The sequence below is a fragment of the Pristiophorus japonicus genome, chromosome 21, assembly GCF_044704955.1.
Source record: "Pristiophorus japonicus isolate sPriJap1 chromosome 21, sPriJap1.hap1, whole genome shotgun sequence".
In the NCBI taxonomy this organism is placed as follows: domain Eukaryota; kingdom Metazoa; phylum Chordata; class Chondrichthyes; family Pristiophoridae; genus Pristiophorus; species Pristiophorus japonicus.
Window position 1 is genome coordinate 40,599,017 of NC_091997.1, and position 16,211 is coordinate 40,615,227.

Consider the following 16,211-nt stretch of genomic DNA (forward strand, 5'->3'; position numbering starts at 1 on the left):
TAGATATATACAAAAGGGAAGGGAGTTAGATGTGGCCCTTATGGCTAAAGGGATCAAAGGGTATGGAGAGAAAGCAGGAATGGGGTACTGAAGTTGCATGATCAGCCATGATCATATTGAATAGTGGTGCAGGCTCAAAGGGCCGAATGGCCTACTCCTGCATCTATTTTCTATGTTTCTATAAGTCAACCCCCTCATCCCCGGAATCAACCAAGTGAACTTTCTCTGAACTGCCTCCAAAGCAAGTATATCCTTTCGTAAATATGGAAACCAAAACTGCACGCAGTTTCCAGGTGTGGCCTCCTGTATAGCTGTAGCAAGACTTCCCTGCTTTTATACTCCATCCCCTTTGCAATAAAGGCCAAGATACCATTGGTCTTCCTGATCACTTGCTGTACTTGCATACTATCCTTTTGAATTTCATGCACAAGTACCCCCAGGTCCCGCTGTACTGCGGCACTTTGCAATCTTTCTCCATTTAAATAATAACTTGCTCTTTGATTTTTTTCTGCCAAAGTTCGTGACCTCACACTTTCTGACATTATGCATTTAGGGGAAAGCCAGATAAACACATGAGGAAGAAAGGAATAGAAGGATATGCAGGTAAGGTTAGATGAAGAGGGCTGGGAGGAGGCTTGTGTGGAGCAACACTGGCACGGATCTGTGGGCCAAATGGCCTGTTTCTGTGCTGTAAATACTTTTGTCAAAGTTCTTAAAGATTTCACTTCCACATTGAGCCCTGGAGCCATACCTGAATTTTTCGGCTGCTTGTTCCTGTTTGTGCCACTGGCATTGCTGAAGATGTGCGACATTTTTAATAACATCCTCTTCAGTCTGCCTGCAAATAAATGTAAGAGAAAGGAATATGAGGGGTTTGAAGAGAAGATAATTATTGATTTCTTTAAAATGCAGTGAGATACACAATGGTGTAAGATGTAAGCAGGCCATTTGATTTAGGCTGCCAGCACCAAACTAGAGACAAGGAGGTTTTCGGCTTAGCTCATTTCGGGGCGGTAATGGTAGCGGGCGGTAAAGTTTGGTGCCCGGGAATAGTTTACGCCTCATCCAGCAAAATGGCCAGCTGGGTCCTAAGTGTGGGGCGGAGGGCTAAGGGAGGCTTTGCACAACTCTTAGGACGCTAGGCCAGCTGAGTGTGTGAAAATCCCGAGCTAAAGAGCCGGACTGGGAGCGCTCTGAGAGAGGTCTGGGGAGAAAACCTGAAAAAAAAACATCAAAAACATTCCCAATACATAGCCCACGCCACCACAACATAAATTGCAAAAAAAAGAAAAACCAATCACACTTACCTGAGGTCGGCATTACTTCCCTCACTGCAGCCGCTGCAGCTTGAATTGCCCGCTTTCGCTAGTGGGCCCACCAGGGGGCGCTGCGGGGCGTACAGGTCGGACGGGACTCAAAAATCGAGCCAGTGTCGCAACCAGGGGCGTTGCACACTGGCTCGCTTCTTCCGGGCGGTACTGCTCCGTGCCCCGCCGAAACCGGCCCCGAAAACCCTAGCGGGGCGCTGGAAGCTGCCCGCCCGCCCTGAAGAGCTCACTGTCGCCATTGCTGTCCCTTCGGGGAGAAAACAGAGGCGGACAGCAGCGGAAAATCCAGCCCAATGAACAAGCCTCCCGTGACACTAGCTTAGAAGAAACTTTGTGTTTCCCTCTACTTTTATTTTCCTTTTGTAGATGTGGACCCGACTCCCAGCAAAAGCAGATGAGTCAGTGTTGTTTATTTCAAAAGCAAAGCTCTTTGGATAAGTATCTAGCTGGGAATGGGATTGCAGGTTATAGGGATAATTATAGGCTAAGAAAGCAGATTTAAGATCATTTGGCAAAAATGCCAGGGGAGAGATGAGGAGACAATTTTTTTAATTACACAGCGAGTTGTTATGATCTGGAACGCACCGCCTGAAAGGGTGATGGAAGCAAATTCAATAGTAACCATTCAAACGTGAATTGGATAAATACTTTTAAAGTAAAAATGTGCAGGGCTATGTGAACGAGCAGGGGCGGGGGTGGGACTAATTTGGGCAGGTCCTTCAGAGAGCTGGCACAGGCGCGATGGGCTGAATGGCCTCCTTCTGTACTGTATGTTTCTATTCTAAGGTTACCGCGGATTCTGTGCGGCTGGACTGGCGTTGCTGTTTAATTACAGAGGCCGGGTGAATAGTGGAGATACAAGCATGGATTAATTTTCAGGAATTTTCCTCAATTCCCTTTGGAGATAAGCGAGTATTAAACCCAGGTTTCCCTGAGGTGATTATTAAGTTGGGGAGAGTCAATGATAGGGTCAATGGTATCTGGCCTGTGGGCCAAAGTTAGTGCCTGTTCTTCTTAAAGAATGCAAAAAGGAATAAGTAGGATCAAGCACTCACCCCAGTGTAAAGTTGCTGTGTAAAACCGGTGTAAGAGTCTCTTCCTTTTATCTTTTACTGATGTTTTTCCACCTAATAACTTTGAAGATTTCATAATCATTCCCAATCAACTTTTGTGGACATTCTCCCCAGATTCCCAGTGTCGTGCCCAGGTATCCGGCCCTCCTTACAACATTGCAACAGTGACTACACTGCAAAGGTACTTCATTGGCTGTAAAGTGCATTGAGACTTCCAGTGGTCGTGAAAGGCGCGATATAAATGCAAGTCTTTCTTTTCCTGTCCTCCATCAATCTGACCCTCCATACGAACTCCTCCACCTGCATCTTTAACCATCCCTTTGATCTTGTCTTCTCCAAGGGCCTCTCCGCATCCAAGGGCTCAATCAACAACAAGGTCATCTTTGGCCACTTCCTCATCTCCCTTACTATTCACATCCCCTCATCCTCCATGAATCGTGCTACGTTCACTGTTCACCCATGGAAAAGCTCTCCACAGTTCCCTCACAAATTCCCAGCTCCATCACCTTCCGCTTTCTTCTAATCTGCCGCTGTGGCCTTGCTGAACTGTTTCCTCGCTTCTGTCTTCAATGTATTTATCTCCAGAAAATCAACCACTATTTCCCCTCTGCCCCACCATCCCCGTTGCTCACTCTGGTACAGCCCCCTCCTTCACTCTCTCAAGTCAGGGGTTGCCAACTCAAACACACCATGCACAAGGAGCCCATCAATTGTGCCAGACCTGGATTGACCATGTCACTTTTCTCAGCACATATCATCTTTTATTATTCCAGGATCATCCTGAAGGGCAAAGACAATCCCAGGCTCCTTTTGTCCATAACCAACCATCTCCTCGAACCCGACCCCACCTCTCTACCCTCACTTCAACACCAAATATAAGGAACTCATGGACTTAATCATCTCCACCATTGAAACCATCTGTACAGTGGCCTCCACTGGTTCATCCCCTCCCTCCGGCCCAATGACCCTTATTTTACTCCCGTTCTGCCACCCATCCATGAAACCCACTTCCTGCTTCCTTGATCCATTCCCCAATCAAATCCTAACCACTCAACTCCCTTTGCTACCTCTATATTAGCTGAACCATCAATGGTTCAGTCCTTAGGCATATTCCTCTCCCCTTCGTAATCGTTGTCATCAACCGCCCAATCAAAACAAACTACCAATGACTATCTGTCCTCTCTAACTAACACATCTCCAATCTTCCTTTGCTCTCCAAGGTCCTTGAATGTGATATCACCTCCCAGTTCCATGCCCATCTCTCTTGAAATCCAACTCTTCAAATCCCTTGTCCAGCTTCTGTCCCTCTCTTAGCACTGAAATGGTCCTAGCCAAAGCCACCAGTAGCATCCCTTATGACAGTGACTACGGTGCTTAACCTTATCCTCCTCGACCTCTCTGCAGCAATCGATATAGACAATTATCCAGCTTTCTCCGACAGCTCTCCTCCATCATCCAGCAACATGGGGCTATGCTTGCATTGATAATTTCCTACCTATCTGAACAGGACCAGGGCATCTCCAGTGAAGGCTTCACTTCCATCCCTGACACCATGGCTAAAGATCTAACCTCAGTCTCTTCCTTAGCTACATCATCTTTAGGCATGGGGTGAGCTTCTGCATGTATGCTGATGGTTTCCAGTTCCATTTTTTTCAGTGCCTTGACTGCCTTGGTGCTGTCTGCCCAACATCCAAGTCAGTTCCTTCAGCTTAGCTTCAAGAAGACCAAAGCCACAAACTTCACTCCTTTGGCTCCTGATGGCTCCATCCCCCACCGCAGACACTGTCTCAGGTTGAACTGGACCATCTGGTGTTCTGTTCAACTCTGAGCTGAGCTTGAAACCCCTCTTTCCATCGCCAAAATCACTTCCATTGTCACATTTCCCACTTCCATACCCACCTCAGCTTTTCCATTTAGCCATACCTTTCCCACCTCCGGACTTAACTAATGCTCTTCTTGCTGGCCTCCTATCTTCCACCCTCCACAAACTCCAAATTGTGCAAAACTCTGCCACACATATTCTGTCGCCTACTAAGTCCCACTCACCTGTCCTCACTGACTTATTCTAGCTCTTACTCTAGTGCCAGCTGTGGCTCAGTGGATAGCACACTCATCTCTGAGTTTAGAAGGTTAGGATTAGATTCAAGTCCCACTTCAGAGACCTAAGCACATAAATCTAGATTGACACTCTAGTGCAATACTGAGGGATTGCTGCTCTGTCGGAGGTGCTGTCTTTTGGATGAGACATTAAACCGAGGCCCCATTTGCTCTCTTAGGTGGACGTAAAAGATCCCATGGTGCTATTTCAAATAAGAACAGGGGAGTTATGCCCAGTGACCTGGCCAATATTTATCCCTCAATCAACAAAACAAAAACAGATTATCTGGTCATTATCCTATTGCTGTTTGTGGGAGCTTGCTGTGTGCAAATTGGCTGCCGCGTTTCCCACATTACAACAGTGACTACATTCCAAAAGTAATTCATTGGCTGTAAAGTGCTTTGAGACGTCCGGTGGTCATGAAAGGCACTGTATAAATACAAGTATTTCTCACAATCCTCCAACAGACAACATTTTTAAAATTCTTGGCCTGCAATCTCCTCGAGGGATGGCCTCTGATGATGATGATGATGATGATGATGATTACTGCTCTCTACAAGCCCTCCTAAATGCTCTGTTCCTCTGATTCTGACCTTATCTGCAATCCCACCACCTCCCTAGGCCCCAGTATTGGGGACAGAGCCTTCAGTCAGCTAGATTTTACTCTTTGGAATTCTCTCCATAAATCCTTCCACTTCCCCGCCTCTGTCTCCACTTTTAAAAAGCTCAAGATTTATTTCTTTGACCAATCTTTCAATTCCTGAACACAGCCTTATAAATAGTCATTATTACTTGCTCTTGTAGAATACTTCATCACATCAAATGACCCACAAGACAACAGTCAATATGAAATGAATTACTAAGCACATGACTGTTTTACGTATTCAAATACAGCAGCAGCCAGAAGATAAATGAACAATTTGGATTATTATGGTGTTGATTGAGAGATTAATGTTGGTCAAGGCACCGCGAGCACTCCATCTCTGTCCTTTTTCAAATAGTGTCAGTGGCTTTTCACTCCCTCACACCGTCAGCCCCTGGCTCCCTGAGCATCTAACCTCAACCCCTACCTCTTCCTGACAGACATGCTGTGCCCATCATCCTCAGGCACAGATCTTTAACGTCCGCTTGAGCCTCAGTTTATTCCGAGGACATCGGGAACAATGCCTCACTTCACTGTTCTGGAGTATCAGCCTCAATTCTGTACTCAAGTCCCTGGTGTATGGCTCAAAGTTACATCTCTTGTCCAGAGTGCTGTCAACCAAGCCAAGACTACACCACAAAAGCTTGACTTACTTTCAACTAAAGTTCTGTTGTTACCAAATTACATTTAGAAACATAGAAACATAGAAAATAGGTGCAGGAGCAGGCCATTCAGCCCTTCTAGCCTGCACCGCCATTCAATGAGTTCATGGCTGAACATGAAACTTCAGTACCCCCTTCCTGCTTTCTCGCCATAACCCTTGATCCCCCGAGTAGTAAGGACTTCATCTAACTCCCTTTTGAATATATTTAGTGAATTGGCCTCAACTACTTTCTGTGGTAGAGAATTCCACAGGTTCACCACTCTCTGGGTGAAGAAGTTTCTCCTCATCTCGGTCCTAAATGGCTTACCCCTTATCCTCAGACTGTGACCCCTGGTTCTGGACTTCCCCAACATTGGGAACATTCTTTCTGCATCTAACCTGTCTAAACCCGTCAGAATTTTAAACGTTTCTATGAGGTCCCCTCTCATTCTTCTGAACTCCAGTGAATACAAGCCCAGTTGATCCAATCTTTCTTGATAGGTCAGTCCCGCCATCCCGGGAATCAGTCTGGTGAACCTTCGCTGCACTCCCTCAATAGCAAGAATGTCCTTCCTCAAGTTAGGAGACCAAAACTGTACACAATACTCCAGGTGTGGCCTCACCAAGGCCCTGTACAACTGTAGCAACACCTCCCTGCCCCTGTATTCAAATCCCCTCGCTATGAAGGCCAACATGCCATTTGCTTTCTTAACCGCCTGCTGTACCTGCATGCTAACCTTCAATGACTGATGTACCATGACACCCAGGTCTCGTTGCACCTTCCCTTTTCCTAATCTGTCACCATTCAGATAATAGTCTGTCTCTCTGTTTTTACCACCAAAGTGGATAACCTCACATTTATCCACATTATACTTCATCTGCCATGCATTTGCCCACTCACCTAACCTATCCAAGTCACTCTGCAGCCTAATAGCATCCTCCTCGCAGCTCACACTGCCACCCAACTTAGTATCATCCGCAAATTTGGAGATACTGCATTTAATCCCCTCGTCTAAATCATTAATGTACAATGTAAACAGCTGGGGCCCCAGCACAGAACCTTGCGGCACTCCACTAGTCACTGCCTGCCATTCTGAAAAGTACCCGTTTACTCCTACTCTTTGCTTCCTGTCTGACAACCAGTTCTCAATCCACGTCAGCACACTACCCCCAATCCCATGTGCTTTAACTTTGCACATTAATCTCTTGTGTGGGACCTTGTCGAAAGCCTTCTGAAAGTCCAAATATACCACATCAACTGGTTCTCCTTTGTCCACTTTACTGGAAACATCCTCAAAAAATTCCAGAAGATTTGTCAAGCATGATTTCCCTTTCACAAATCCATGCTGACTTGGACCTATCATGTCATCATTTTCCAGATGCACTGCTATGACATCCTTAATAATTGATTCCATCATTTTACCCACTACTGAGGTCAGGCTGACCGGTCTATAATTCCCTGTTTTCTCTCTCCCTCCTTTTTTAAAAAGTGGGGTTACATTGGCTACCCTCCACTCCATAGGAACTGATCCAGAGTCAATGGAATGTTGGAAAATGACTGTCAATGCATCCGCTATTTCCAAGGCCACCTCCTTAAGTACTCTAGGATGCAGTCCATCAGGCCCTGTTTAATTCATTCTCAGGATGTGGACATTGATGGCAAGGCCCATTCCTGTTTGCCATGAGAAGCTGCTGAAGGTTATCTTGCACCACTGATAGAAGATTGAGATGACCGAGTGGGTTGCTAGGCTACTTCAACCAGTAAAAAACAGCAAAAATGTATCTCTCACATTAACGCGTGGTACCCACCAACTGTGGATCTGGTATTACAGAGGGCAATTAAAGGTTAACCACATTGCTGTGGGACTGGAATCACATCTCGGCCAAACCGGGTAAGGACCTCGGCAGATTTTTATTCCTAAAGGACATCAGTGAACCAGTTTTTTATGACACTCAGACAGCTTCATGGTCATTTTTATACACTAGCTTTTTATTTCTGTATTTTGTAAACTGAATTCCCATTTTCAAACTACCATGGTGGGATTTGAACTCAAGTTCTTAAGCCCAGGCCTCTGGATTACTAGTCCAGTAACATAATCACTATACTACTGTTACCCATATTTCTTCATGCAAGGAGTGCCCTTTAAAGTATTTAGCAGAGAGAAGAAAATTATGGAGAATATTCTTCTCTCTGCTCAACACTTTAAAGAGTAGGCTGTCTGCATTGAAAAAGATTTTCCCTTTAATTTAGTATTTTTCTGGGAATTGGAACTCTATTCTATTTTGATCAAGCACTGCCGGGTCAGGTATAAGACATCCAGCTGCAGACTAAAACCCTTCCACTCTGTGCTTGATGTTTTCTTTATTGCAAACTCAGAAAATAATTCCCGAAACCAGTGTGAATTTTTCATCTTTGCTTCCCTATCAATTACCCTTAGGTTACCACATGTGCCATCCATTACTCAGTGGGTAGCACTCTCACCTTAGAGTTGGAAGGTTGTGGGTTCAAGTCCCACTTCAGAGACTAGAGCACAAAAATCTAAGCTGACACTCCAGTGTAGTGCTGAGGGAGAGCTGGACTGTCAGAGGTACCATCTTTCGGATGAAACGTTAAACTGAGGTGGATATAAAAGATCCCATAGCACTATTTCAAAGAAGAGCAGGGAAGTTATCCCTAGTGTCCTGGCCAATTTTTATCGCTCAATCAACATCACTAAAACAGACTATCTGGTCATTGTCACATTCCTGTTTGTAGGAGCACAAATTGGCCACCATGTTTCCAATATTGCAGCGTTTATTTGCAACACCAGTGGGTTGGACCAGATTTCTGATTGGTCCTCTTGGAGGACAAGACACAACCAACAATTTGTCTGAAATGTGTAATTTGATCCAGTCTTATCAGAAAGTGGAAGTGTAGTTAGCTATGTGAGGATCCTAATGTTCTGCAATTGTAATTATAGCTGTCCTTGGCTGGTAACACAAACAACAACACCTTGTATTTATATAGCGCCTTTAACGTAGTGAAACGTCCCAAGGCACTTTACAGGAGTATAATGAGACAAAGAATTTGACACCGAGCAACATAAGGAGAAATTAAGATAGGTGACAAAAAGCCTGGTCAAAGAGGTAGGTTTTAAAGAACATTTTAAAAAAGGAAAAGAGGTAGAGAGACGGAGAGGCTTAGGCAGGGAGTTCCGGAGCTTAAGGCTTAGGCAACAGAAGGCATGGCGCTGCCAATGGTTGAGTGATTATAATCAGGGATGTGCAAGAGGACAGAATTAGAGGAGCGCAGACATCTCAGGGGTTATAGGGCTGGAGGAGATTACAGAGATCGGGAGGGGCGAGGACATGGAGCGATTTGAAAACAAGGATGTGAATTTTAAAATCGAGGCGTTGGTTAACCGGGAGCCAATGTAGGTCAACGAGCACAGGGGTGATGGGTGAGCGGGACTTGGTGCGAGTTAAGACACAGGCAGCCGAGTTTTGGACCATCTCTCGTTTACGTATGGTAAAATGTGGGAGGCCAGCCAGGAGTGTGTTGGAATAGTCAAGTCAAGAGGTAACAAAGGCATGGATGAGGGCTTCAGCACTGGATGAGCTCAGGTAAGGGCGGAGATGGACGATATTACGGAAGTCGAAATAGGCGGTCTTAGTTATGCTGCGGATATGTGGTCAAAAGCTCAGTTCAGGGTCAAATATGACACCAACATTGCAAACAGTCTGGTTCAGCCTCAGACAGGAGATGGGGAGAGGGATGGAGTCAGTGGCTAGGGAACAGAGATTGTGGCAGGGACCAAAAACAATGACTTCGGTCTTCCCAATATTCAGGGCATAAAGAGTAGCGTGTTAGTTACTTTTTTTTGAGTTTTTTGTTTTTTTCCTTCTGGAAGTGACGAAAATTATTTAATTCAGAATGAAGGGACTGAGTGTGGGGGGTGCGTTAGTGTGGGGGGTGTGTTAGTGCGTGGGGTGTGTTAGTGCGTGGGGGGCATGTTAGTGTGCGGAGGGGGGATGTTACTGTGGGGGGTGTTAATGTGTGGGGGGTGTGTTGTGTGGGGATGTGTTAGTGTGGGTAGGGGTTGTTAGTATGTGGGGGGGTTGTTAGTGTGGGGGGGGTTGTTAGTGTGGGAGGGGTGTTAGTGTGGGGGGTTGTTAGTGTGTGGGGGGTGTTAGTGTGGGGGGGTGTGTTAGTGTGGGGGGGTGTGTTAGTGGGGGGGTATTAGTGTGTGGGGATGTGTTAGTGTGGGGGATGTGTTAGTGGGGGGTGTGTTAGTGTGTGGGGGGAATGTTAGTGTGTGGGGGGAATGTTAGTGTGTGGGGGGAATGTTAGTGTGTGGGGGGAATGTTAGTGTGTGGGGGGGTATGTTAGTGTGTGGGGGGCATGTTAGTGTGGGGTGTGTTAGTGTGTGGGGGGGTGTTAGTGTGTGGGGGGGTGTGTTAGTGTGTGGGGGGCATGTTAGTGTGGTGGTGTGTTAGTGTGTGGGGGGGTGTTAGTGTGTGGGGGGGTGTGTTAGTGTGTGGGGGGCATGTTAGTGTGGTGGTGTGTTAGTGTGTGGGGGGGTGTTAGTGTGTGGTGGGGGTGGTTAGTGTGTGGGGGGGGTGGTTAGTGTGTGGGGGGGGTGGTTAGTGTGTGGGGGGGGTGGTTAGTGTGTGTGGGGGGTGTGTTAGTGTGTGGGGGGGGGTGTTAGTGTGGGGGGGGGTGTTAGTGTGTGGGGGGGGGTGTTAGTGTGTGGGGGGCGTGTTAGTGTGTGGGGGGCATGTTAGTGTGGGGGGGGTGTTAGTGTGGGGGGGTGTTAGTGTGTGGGGGGGGGTGTTAGTGTGGGGGTGTGTTAGTGTGTGGGGGGTGTTAGTGTGGGGGGGTGTGTTAGTGTGTGGGGGACATGTTAGTGTGGGGGGGTGTTAGTGTGTGGGGGGGTGTTAGTGTGTGGGGGGGTGTGTTAGTGTGTGGGGGGCATGTTAGTGTGGGGGTGTGTTAGTGTGTGGGGGGGTGTTAGTGTGTGGGGGGGGTGTTAGTGTGTGGGGGGGGGTGTTAGTGTGTGGGGGGCTATGTTAGTTTGGGGGGGTGTTAGTGTGTGGGGGGGTGTTAGTGTGTGGGGGAGGTGTTAGTGTGTGGGGGGTGTTAGTGTGTGGGGGGTGTGTTAGTTTGGGGGGGTGTTAGTGTGTGGGGGGTGTGTTAGTGCGTGGGGTGTGTTAGTGTGTGGGGGGGCGTGTTAGTGTGCGGAGGGGGGATGTTACTGTGGGGGGTGTTAATGTGTGGGGGGTGTTTTGTGTGGGGATGTGTTAGTGTGGGTGGGGGGTGTTAGTATGTGGCGAGCTTGTTAGTGTGGGGGGGGCTTGTTAGTTTGGGAGGGGTGTTAGTGTGGGGGGTTGTTAGTGTGTGGGGGGTGTTAGTGTGGGGGGGTGTGTTAGTGGGGGGGGGTATTAGTGTGTGGGGATGTGTTAGTGTGGGGGGTGTGTGTTAGTGTGTGGGGGGGTGTTAGTGTGTGGGGGGGGTGTTACTGTGGGGGGTGTGTTAGTGTGTGGGGGGCATGTTAGTGTGGGGGTGTGTTAGTGTGTGTGTTAGTGTTAGTGTGTGGGGGGGTGGTTAGTGTGTGGGGGGCGTGTTAGTATGTGGGGGGCGTGTTTGGTGTGGGAGGGTGTTAGTGTGTGGGGGAGGTGTTAGTGTGTGGGGGGAATGTTAGTGTGGGGGGTGTGTTAGTGTGTGGGGGGGTGTTAGTGTGTGGGGGGGTGTTAGTGTGGGGGGGGGGGTGTTAGTGTGTGGGGGGCATGTTAGTGTGGGGGTGTGTTAGTGTGTGGGGTGTTAGTGTGTGGAGTGTTAGTGTGTGGGGGGGTGTGTTAGTGTGTGGGGGGCATGTTAGTGAGGGGATGTGTTAGTGTGTGGGGGGTTGTTAGTGTGTGGGGAGGTGTTAGTGTGTGGGGGGTGTGTTAGTGCGTGGGGTGTGTTAGTGCGTGGGGGGCGTGTTAGTGTGCGGAGGGGGGATGTTAGTGTGGGGGGTGTTAATGTGTGAGGTGTGTGTGTTATGTGGGGATGTGTTAGTGTGGGGGGGTTGTTAATGTGGGGGGTGGTTGTTAGTGTGGGAGGGGTGTTAGTGTGGGGGATTGTTAGTGTGGGGGGTTGTTAGTGTGTGGGGGGTGTTAGTGTGGGGGGGGGGTATTAGTGTGTGGGGATGTGTTAGTGTGGGGGGTGTGTTAGTGTGTGGGGGGGTGTTAGTGTATGGGGTGTGTTAGTGTGTGGGGGGGTATTAGTGTGGGGGAGGTGTTAGTGTGTGGGGGGTGTGTTAGTGTGTGGGGGGTGTTAGTGTGTGGGGGGAATGTTAGTGTGGGGGGGTATGTTAGTGTGTGGGGGGCATGTTAGTGTGGAGGGGGTGTTAGTGTGTGGGGGTGTGTTAGTGTGGAGGTTGGTTGTTAGTGTGGGGGGGGTGTTAGTGTGTGGGGGGCATGTTAGTGTGGGGGTGTGTTAGTGTGTGGGGGGTGTTAGTGTGTGGGGGGGTGTTAGTGTGTGGGGGTGTGTTAGTGTGGGGGGGGGTGTTAGTGTGTGGGGGTGTGTTAGTGTGGGGGGGGTGTTAGTGTGTGGGGGGGGTGCTGGTGTGTGGGGGAATGTTAGTGTGTGTGGGGGCGTGTTAGTGTGTGGGGGTGGATGTTAGTGTGTGGGGGTGGATGTTAGTGTGTGGGGGGGATGTTAGTGTGTGGGGGGGGGGTGTTAGTGTGTGGGGGGGATGTTAGTGTGGGGGGGTGTGTTAGTGTGGGGAGGTGTTAGTGTGTGGTGGGTGTTAGTGTGGGGGGGGGAATGTTAGTGTGGGGGGGTTGTTAGTGTGGAGGGTGGTTGTTAGTGTGGAGGGTGGTTGTTAGTGTGGGGGGGTTGTTAGTGTGGGGGGGTTGTTAGTGTGGGGGGGGGTGTTAGTGTGGGAGGGAAGTTAGTGTGGGAGGGATGTTAGTGTGTGGGGGTTGTTAGTGTGGAGGGGGGGATGTTAGTGTGGGGGGGATGTTAGTGTGGGGGGGGGGTGTTAGTATGGGGTGGTGTTCGTGTGGGGGGGTGTTAGTGTGTGGGGGTGTGTTAGTGTGGGGGATGTGTTAGTGTGTGGGGGGGGTTAGTGTGGGGGGAGGGGTGTTAGTGTGTGGGGGGATGTTAGTGTGGGGGTGTGTTAGTGTGTGTGGGGGGGTGTTAGTGTGGGGGGGTTTGTTAGTGTGTGGGGGGTGTTAGTGGGTGGGGGGTGTTAGTGTGGGGGGGGTGTAAGTGTGTGGGAGATGTGTTCGTGTGGGAGGGTGTTAGTGTGTGGGGGTGTGTTAGTGTGGGGGCGTTGTGTTAGTGGGGGGGTGTTTTTGGGGGGGTGTTAGTGTGGGGAGGGGATGTTAGTGTGGGGAGGGGATGTTAGTGTGGGGAGGGGGTGTTAGTGTGGGGGGCTGGGTGTTAATGTGTGGGAGTGCGTTAGTGTTTGGGGGTTGTTAGTGTGTGGTGGGGTGTGTTAGTGTGTGGGGGGTGTTAGTGTGTGGGGGGTGTTAGTGTGTGGGGGGTGTTAGTGTGTGGGAGGGTGTTAGTATGGGGGGGTGTGTTAGTGTGTGGGTGTCATGTTAGTGTGGGGTGTGTTAGTGTGGGGTGTGTTAGTGTAGGGGGGGGTGTTAGTGTGTGGGGCGCGTGTTAGTGTGGGGGGGTGTGTTAGTATGTGGGGGGTGTTAGTGTGGGGGGGGTGTTAGTTTGGGGGGGCGGTGTTAGTGTGTGGGGGGTGTGTTAGTTTGTGGGTGTTTGTGTTAGTGTTGGGAGTGGGTGTGTTAGTGTGGGGTTGGGTTAGTGTGTGGGGGGTGTGTTAGTGTAGGGGGATGTGTTAGTGTTGGGTGGGGTTAGTGTGTGGGGGGTGGGGTTAGTGTGTGGGGGGTGGGGTTAGTGTAGGGGGGGGTGTGTTAGTGTAGGGGGGATGTTAGTGTGTGGGGGGCGTGTTAGTGTGGGGGGGGGTGTTAGTGTGTGGGGGGTGTTCGTGTAGGGAAGGCATGTTAGTGTGGGGGTGTATTAGTGTGTGGGGTGGTGTTAGTGTGGGGGATGTGTTAGTGTGTGGGGTTGTTAGTGTAGGGAAGGCATGTTAGTGTGGGGGGGGGTGTTCGTGTGGGGGGGGGTGTTAGTGTGTGGGGTGGTGTTAGTGTGGGGGGGGTGTGTTAGTGTGTGGGGGGGTGTTAGTGTAGGGAAGGCATGTTAGTGTGTGGAGGGTGTTAATGTAGGGAAGGCGTGTTAGTGTGTGGGGGGTGTTAGTGTGGGGGGGGGGTGTTAGTGTGTGGGGTGGTGTTAGTGTGGGGGGGTGTTAGTGTGCGGGGGCGGGTGTTAGTGTGTGGGGGATGTGTTAGTGTGTGGGGATGGGTTTTGGTGTAGGGGGGGGTAATAGTGTAGGGGGGGTGTTAGTGTGTGTTAGTGTAGGGGGGGTGTTAGTGTGTGTGGGGGTGGTGTTAGTGTGGGGGGGTGTTAGTGGGGGGGTGTTAGTGTGGGGAGGGGCGTTAGTGTGGGGGGGGTGGGTGTTAGTGTGTGGGAGTGTGTTAGTGTTTGGGGATTGTTAGTGTGTGGGGGGGTGTGTTAGTGTGTGGGGGGTGTTAGTGTGTGGGGGGTGTTAGTGTGTGGGAGGGTGTTAGTATGGGGGGGTGTGTTAGTGTGTGGGGGTCATGTTAGTGTGGGGTGTGTTAGTGTAGGGGGGGGTGTTAGTGTGTGGGGCGCGTGTTAGTGTGGGGGGGTGTATTAGTATGTGGGGGGTGTTAGTATGTGGGGGGTGTTAGTGTGGGGGGGTGTTAGTGTATGGGGGGTGTGTTAATTTGTGGGTGTGTGTTAGTGTTGGGGGTGGGGGTGTTAGTGTGGGGTGGGGTTAATGTTGGGTGGGGTTAGTGTGTGGGGGATGTGTTAGTGTAGGGGGGGTGTTTGTGTGTGGGGGGCGTGTTAGTGTGGGTAAGGCATGTTAGTGTGGGGAAGGCATGTTAGTGTTTTGGGGGGGGTGTTAGTGTGTGGGGTGGTGTTAGTGTGGGGGGGTGTTAGTGTGTGGGGAGGTTGTTAGTGTGTGGGGAATGTGTTAGTGTGTGGGGGGTGTTAGTGTGGGGGGGTGTGTTAGTATGTGGGGGGTGTTAGTGTGGGGGGTGTGTTAGTTTGTGGGTGTGTGTGTTAGTGTTGGGGGTGGGTGTGTTAGTGTGGGGTGTGTTAGTGTGTGGGGGGTGTTAGTGTAGGGAAGGCATGTTAGTGTGGGGGATGTGTTAGTGTGTGGGGTTGTTAGTGTAGGGAAAGCATGTTAGTGTGGGGGGGTGTTAGTGTGTGGGGTGGTGTTAGTGTGGGGGGGGGGGTGTGTTAGTGTGTGGGAGGGTGTTAGTTTAGGGAAGGCATGTTAGTGTGTGGAGGGTGTTAATGTAGGGAAGGCATGTTATTGTGGGGGGGGTGTTAGTGTGTGGGGGGTGTTAGTGTGGGGGGGTGTGTTAGTGTGTGGGGGGTGTTAGTGTAGGGAAGGCATGTTAGTGTGTGGAGGGTGTAAATGTAGGGAAGGCATGTTAGTGTGGGGGGGTGTTAGTGTGGGGAAGGCATGTTAGTGTGGGGGTGTGTTAGGATGTGGGGGGGTGTTAGTGTGTGGGGGAGGTGTGTTAGTGTGTGGGGGGCATGTTAGTGTGGGGGGGTGTTAGGATGTGGGGGGGTGTTAGTGTGTGGGGGAGGTGTTACTGTGTGGGGGGTGTGTTAGTGCGTGGGGTGTGTTAGTGCGTGGGGGGCGTGTTAGTGTGCGGAGGGGGGATGTTACTGTGGGGGGTGTTAATGTGTGGGGGGTGTGTTAGGTGGGGGGTGTTAGTATGTCGGGGGTTGTTAGTGTGGGGGGGGGGTTGTTAGTGTGGGAGGGGTGTTAGTGTGGGGGGTTGTTAGTGTGTGGGGGGTGTTAGTGTGGGGGGGGTGTTAGTGGGGGGGGTATTAGTGTGTGGGGATGTGTTAGTGTGGGGGGTGTGTTAGTGTGTGGGGGGAATGTTAGTGTGGGGGGTATGTTAGTGTGTGGGGGGCATGTTAGCGTGGGGGTGTGTTAGTGTGTGGGGGGGTGTTAGTGTGTGGGGGGGTTTTAGTGTGTGGGGGGATGGTTAGTGTGTGGGGGGCTGTGTTAGTGTGTGGGGGGCATGTTAGTGTGGGAGGGTGTTAGTGTGTGGGGGGGTGTTAGTGTGTGGGTGAGGTGTTAGTGTGTGGGGGGTGTGTTAGTGTGTGGGGGGTGTGTTAGTATGTGGGGGGTGTGTTAATGTGTGGGGGGCATGTTAGTGTGGGGGTGTGTTAGAGTGTGGGGGTGTGTTAGTGTGTGGGGGGGTGTTAGTGTGTGGGGGGGGTGTTAGTGTGTGGGGGTGTGTTAGTGTGGGGGGGTGTTAGTGTGTGGGGGGGGTGCTGGTGTGTGGGGGAATGTTAGTGTGTGTGGGGGTGGATGTTAGTGTGTGGGGAGGTGTTAGT

The 16,211-nt window shown here is 50.2% G+C and overlaps 1 protein-coding gene across 1 annotated transcript in view; it reads right to left on the reverse strand.

The window, feature by feature from the left end:
- LOC139233965 (alpha-2,8-sialyltransferase 8F-like) overlaps positions 1–16,211 on the reverse strand; it is a 72,103-nt gene that overhangs the window by 24,572 nt on the left and 31,320 nt on the right. The window contains exon 4 of the mRNA XM_070864675.1: positions 752–838. Coding sequence (XP_070720776.1) covers positions 752–838 — 87 coding nt within the window. The remainder of the gene's footprint in view (positions 1–751; positions 839–16,211) is intronic.